Source organism: Gopherus evgoodei, chromosome 1 (genome assembly GCF_007399415.2).
Source record: "Gopherus evgoodei ecotype Sinaloan lineage chromosome 1, rGopEvg1_v1.p, whole genome shotgun sequence".
Taxonomy (NCBI): domain Eukaryota; kingdom Metazoa; phylum Chordata; order Testudines; family Testudinidae; genus Gopherus; species Gopherus evgoodei.
This window is the reverse complement of record NC_044322.1, coordinates 999,598-1,006,177: the sequence shown is the minus strand read 5'-3', so window position 1 is coordinate 1,006,177 and position 6,580 is coordinate 999,598. Positions and strand designations below refer to the sequence as shown.

At 44.9% G+C, this 6,580-nt stretch overlaps 1 protein-coding gene across 1 annotated transcript; it reads left to right on the top strand.

Annotated features, from left to right (window-relative positions):
- Positions 1–2,781: 2,781 nt before the first annotated feature.
- Positions 2,782–3,717, top strand: LOC115645543 (olfactory receptor 51G2-like). The gene has a single exon (XM_030550376.1). The coding sequence runs from the start codon at positions 2,782–2,784 to the stop codon at positions 3,715–3,717; it is 936 nt and encodes a 311-aa protein (XP_030406236.1).
- Positions 3,718–6,580: the final 2,863 nt, after the last annotated feature.

Here is a 6,580-nt window from a genome sequence, read left to right as displayed (position 1 = left end):
TAGAAAGTATTTCAGAACTACTTCAGATACTGTTTGCAATGGTTTGCGTTATTAACTCTGTGTTCAGTGAACAGTTGTATGATATTGTCTCCTGGTAACCGACCAAAACTTGTTTCTAACACTTATATTCAGGGTTGTGCACTCAATCACTCTGCAATACAGGTGCAACACTTTTAAAGAAGTCCTAAGAGAACCGAACTGCCGGTCAGTGTTTCAGCAAAGAAGCAAAGAGTAAAGCTAAGGTGCAGGAAAGGGGAATGTAGTAAGGATTGTATGTTATTTACACCTTTCATCTCATACATGAGCATGGCTGAAGTAACTTGCACCCTCAACTGGATATCAGTGTAAACCTAGTGTTTGCACTATTCACCCATTTGTGACGCCAACCCCTCCCCTGCCAATCTGCCTATGTTAGCTTGTAACTTGCCAAATATCTACAGACCCTTGCAAGGGGAAAGGATGCAGATCCTCTGAGGATAAAATGAAGCCTGTAGGATGATCAGACTCTCTGGAGTCCATCAACATTGGCCAGACAAAGCACTTCAGCTTCTCTTGGAGCGATTCCTCTAGGTCAGACTGTCTAACTGGGAGTATTTAGTAGAGAAATTTAATCTGGTGCGGTTGTGGTCGAATCTACACATGTAAATCTATAATGATGCAGTTGAAGTCATTACTACTGAATTAAGAAACTGGCCCTAAAAATTTATCTTTCTACTGCAAAGACACAGTGGCGTAATATAGAACCTGAGGCATGGAGAAAATAATATAGATGTGTATATAAAAATTAGACAAGGAAACCATGGGTAGTGGTGAACCCCTATCGGTGGCAGGCAAACCCCATTCCCATCCCTTCCACATGAGGCCCCACCCCTTCCATGGAGCCAAGCCAGCCCCCCAATGCAGCAACAGGTCATGTCCCAGACTAGTGCCCCCAGCCGCAAAGCACCCCAACTTCCCCAGCCTCCCCCCCCCCCACAGTGTGTAGTGCAGCCCCAGCCTTTCCAGCCCTGGAGCATGGGGCCTGGGCAGCCACGTAGACCCAGCCTCCAGCTCCAGTACTAGATCAAGAGCAACCTGCCCTCCCTTGCCTTCTTACCCTCTGCCCATGAAGGAAACACATTAACAAACAGCTTCAGTGTAGGATACATAATAACTCTGACCGTTTTCACTTTGTACTTGCCATGTATATACACGTCATGGTGCAATGGGCCATACTCCAAAATGGAGGGCAAGAAAGGGCATCAGTGGAAAGACCTAATATGCCTAATTTGGAAATTATTTTGGCAACTAATCTTTGATTACCTGCAGGTAACTATGCCTAGTGGTCTGTGATGGGATATTAGATGGGGTGCGATCTGAGTTACTACAGAGAACTATTTCCTGGGTGCTGGCTGGTGAGTCTTGCCCACATGCTCAAGTTTTAACGAATCACCATGTTTGGAGTCGGGAAGGAATTTTCCTCCAGGGCAGATTGGCAGAGGCCCTGGACGTTTTTAGCCTTCCTCTGCAGCATGAGGAATGGGTCACTTGTTGGAGGATTCTCTGCAGCTTGAGGTCTTCAAACCACGATTTGAGGACTTCAGTAATTCAGACATAGGTTAAGAGTTTGTTACAGGAGTGGGTGGGTGAGATTCTGTGGCCTCTATTGTGCAGGAGATCAGACTACATGATCATAATGGTCCCTTCTGACCTTAAAGTCTATGAGTCTATTAGTCTATGAGTCACAACTGTAAAATCACACAGTGCTCAAGTAGGCTGTGGAACTCCCAACCACAAGATATTGTTAGGCAAAAATATTCTCCCCCCTACAAGAATCAGGCAAGCACAGACAATATTGAAGGGGGTTTGTTCACAGTTCCGGGAAGACTCAAAAGCAGCTTCAAAAATATGGTGACATAGAGGCCAGTTATATACATTTTCTTATTGATTCATTTGCACTTATTTGTTCATACAGAAACAAACATTACAAATCAAGAGAGAACCCTGAACAAAGATAAAAATAGGAACAGTACGCCCATAAAGAGGTTATCCTAATTGCATCAAAAGTTTATGACTACCTTTTGGGAGAAGGAGGCGGGATGGGTGGGTAGGGATGAGTGCTTACAGATATCCGGTGAGCTATGAAGGGAGAGTTTGTTCTGTTCTAGGAGCTGAGTTACTAGGCAGGCATTGACCATATAAGCTTATCAATTGTTTACAATTGTCAATGTCCTTGCTACTAAATTCTACTAAAACATTCTTGCTTGTTCTGTGTTTTTTATCTTAGTTGTAGGCTAAATTTTGACTTTTGCTTAAGAATATCAATAGGCCCAAGAGCTTAACAGGTTTCAAACAGGGACTGGATCTTTATATGAGTAAGCAGAAAATCCAATTACACTAGTGAAGACTTAATAAAAAAGCTCTCAGAAGGGCTCTAAGCCTTCCTAATTTATACTACAATATACGTCTAATTAGTGGGCCTCGGGGAGAAACTTTCCTTGGGAGCAGGTTATCTCATAGCTGCCTATTTCAGGGATTCTTTCATCTTCTTCTGAACTATCTGCTACTGAGCATTTGATTCGAGGCCAGATGGACTACAGGTCTGATCTAGTCTGGCAATGCCTATGTTTCTATCGATGGTGCATATCCAAGACCATGCTTTAGCTTATCTTCCTTAAGCTCCTGGGAGTCTCTAGACTTGCACTGAGATCAGAAAGATGTCTCGTTAAATATCTAGTCTCATGCGATTTTTTTTCTTTCAGGAAGGATATTTCAAAACTCCTTAGACCTATTCAGGACATTATGTTAGCTGTCAATGACACTGAATTCAGCTCTGCTGTGTTCCTTCTCACCGGGATACCTGGGCAGGAAGACGTCCATCTCTGGATCTCTGTCCCCTTCTGCTTAATGTATGTTATTTCAATAGTAGGAAATTCAGTCATTTTGTTCATTATAAAAACAGATCCAAGCCTCCATGAGCCCATGTACATTTTCCTTTCCATGTTGGCCATCACAGACCTTGCCTTGTCGATAGCCACCATGCCTACAACACTGGGTATATTTTTGTTTAACTCTAGGGAGATCAGTCTGGATGCTTGTTTTGCCCAGCTATTCTTCATTCACTCACTTTCATTCATTGAATCATCAGTACTCCTGTTGATGGCCTTTGATCGCTTTGTTGCTATCTGTAACCCATTGAGATATGCTTCTATCTTAACCCTGCCAAGACTTCGAAAGATGGGACTGGTGTTTGGGCTAAGAGGGGTGTCTTTAATATTCCCACTCCCCTTTCTCCTTAAACGGTTCCAATACTGTCGAGCCAATGTCCTCTCCCATTGCTACTGCCTGCACCAGGACGTTATTAAGACGGCTTGTTCAGACATCATAGTCAACTACATCTATGGCTTCTTCCTTACAGTTACAGTGGTAGGGTTGGATTCACTGTTCATCTTCCTCTCGTATGTTATGATCCTCAAAACAGTGCTGAAAGTCACGTCCCATGCGGAGTGCCTTAGAGCCCTGAACACATGTGTCTCCCACCTCTGTGCTGTCCTCCTCTTCTACACACCACGGATTGGCTTGGGTGTGATACACAGATTTGGGAAGGGCTCTCCTCCATTGCTCAGCCTTCTCCTGGGATACTTCTGTTTGTTTGTCCCATCACTTATGAACCCAATTGTGTACAGCATGAAAAACAAACACCTTCATGCGAGGATAATCAGGGTATTCTTCAAATGAAGGGTCAGTCCATCACTTGGCTCCAGGGCCAGTGACATGAGAGATGAAAAACACAGGCCACGAGCACGTATTCTACTCAGGACCTTACATCTGAGATGACACGATCTAGTGAACTCCACTCTATAAAGAGAGGTTCAGACATGGTATAAGGCCTGGAAGAATGGGAGAGGGGCTGGTGAGGGAGCCTAACACAGTGGGGGAAGGAGAGAGACCAAGGCAGGTAGCAGCTTTTACAATATGTCTGTGTTCATGGAGAGCCAGTGGACCAGTGTGATGTTTGCTTATAAAGAGCTGTATTGGTGTCTGCTCCGACCTCAGATTTCCTCTTGACAGAGTCAATAAAGAGAAAGAATGTGGATGTTGTTTCCCATTATACCTGACTTTTCACTGTTCCATCTCCGGTTAAACATCTATGAATCAGGGGAAAAACTGTAGAGCTGTTCTGCAGTTCCAGTCCTCACTCTTCCTGAGCACTCTGGATACTGCGTGATCCAGACTGCACCAGTTGTGGACAGGAGCTATTTAAGTGACACAGTCACCCCCCTTTCCCTGTGCCCTCAGCCAAGTGCATGTGACTGAGTCGTGTCAGATACATGATTAAAGCAGGAGCCCCAGGTGCAGTCATTTAGGCAGTTCCTCTATCATTGAAAACTGTGCACTGTTCACCTGATAAGTCCACCCCATCTGAGTGTAATGCCACTGAGGCAGAGCAGTGCTACATGTGTCATTAGGAAATGGGGAAACTTTTGTGAATGATGGAGCCTATACAGGAAAGATGGGCTCCATCTAAGCCAAAATGGAACCAGATTGCTGGTGCTTCACATTAAGTAACTTGTAGAGCAGTTTTTAAACTAATGGCTGGAAGAAAGCTGACAGGGGCTGAGGAGCACGTCGTTTGGACAATGACATCTGTTAGGGAGGATTGATTAATGGAGATTCTCTATGTCCTGATAAGGAGATGAGGATGGAAGATGATAAAATACAGGTAGGATCTGTTGAGAAACAGTCAAATGAAAAAAAATGTCCCATGCAATTACATCATGTAATGCAGAAAACTAAATAATTAGATGGGTGAACTAGAGTGCCTCATATTAAATAAGGGTATTGCTATAATAGTCATCACAGAAACTTGGTGGAATAAGGATGATCAATGAGACACCGTAATACCAGGGTACAAAATCTATTGAAAGAAGAGAACAGGTCATGCTGGTGGGGGAGTGGCACTATATGTGAAAGGAAGTGTACAATCAAATGAAACAAAATCGTAAATGAACCGAAACTGTACCATAGAGTTTCTATGGGTGGACATTCTGTGTGCTAATAATAAGAATATAGCAGTAGGGATATATTAATAACCACCTACTCAGGTTGGTGATAGTGACTGTAAAATGCTCAGGGAGATAAAAGAGGCTATTAAAAAATCAATAATAATAATGGGGAATTTATACTGTCCCCATATCGACTCGGTACATGTAATTTCAGGATAGGATGCAGAGACAGTTTCTTGACACAGTAAAGGACTGCTTCTTGGAGCAGCTAATCCTGGAACCCACAAAATGTTGTGAAGGCCAAATCTATGACAGGGTCCAAAAAAGAACTAGATAAATTCATGGAGGATAGGTCCCTCAATGGCTATTAGACAGGATGGACAGGGATGGTATTCTTTGCCTTTGTTTGTCAGAAGCTGGGCATGAGCGACAGGGGATGGATCACTTGATGATTCCCTGTTCTGTTCATTCCCTCTGGGGAACCTGGCACTGGCCACTGTCTGAAGGATGTGAACTAATAGGAGAGAGTCCAGCAAAGGACAACAAAAATGATTAGGAGGCTTGGGCACATGATTTACGAGGAGAGACTGAGGGAACTGGGTTTATTTAGTCTGCAGAAGAGAGGAGTGAGGGGGGATTTGATAGCAGCCTTCAACTACCTGAAGTGGGGTTCCAAAGAGGATGGAGCTCGGCTGTTCTCAGTGGTGGCAGATGACAGAACAAAGAGCAATGGTCTCAAGTTGAAATGGGGGAGGTTTAGGTTGGATATTAGGAAACGCTATTTCACTAGGAGGGTGGTGAAGCACTGGAATGGGTTACTTAGGGAGGTGGTGGAATCTCCTTCCTTAGAGGTTTTTAAGGCTCGGCTTGAAAAAACAATGCCTGGGATGATTTAGTTGGGGTTGGTCCTGCTTTGAGCAGGGGGTTGGACTAGATACCTCCTGAAGTCTCTTGCAACCCTAATCCTCTATGATTCTATGAGTCTTGGGAGAAGAGGAGGGTGGGGCCGCAAGGGGGAAGAGGAGGATTAGGGGATGGGGCCTGAAGGCAGAATAAGAAGGCAGGGGATATATTATTTTCTCCACTGGATCTGGCTCCCTAGGCAGCTCTTGCCACAGCTTTGGTTCTGGATTCTGGGTGGAGCCTTGGGAAATGAGGAGGAAGAGTGGGTGGGGTCTTGGGAGAAGACATGGGGCAAAGGGAGGAGACTCAGTAGAAAAGGAAGAGTAGGGGTGAGGCCTCAAGGGGGAAGAAGAGGGGCAGGGAGGGGTGGGACCACAGAGGCGATGGTCGCCTTATAGTGAATGGGCTGGGCTGGGAAAGGATCTGGACATGCCTCTCTGGGAAAGCAGGGGACTATTTCCACCACTTTGGAGGCAAATGGAGCAGCACAAATGGAGGGGATGGGAAGGGACTCTGGGCCAAAATCTCTTGCCAGGACTCCTGTTTGTCAGACCCTCACTCACACACGTAGCTCTGCTCTGCCCTGGTGGGAAGTAGGCTCAGCATGTGTGCAGTGTGCAGATCTGTTAATGGGGTGGGATTGTCTGAATGTCTTCTCTTGGGGCTCCTCCATTAATCAGGTTTCTGACACA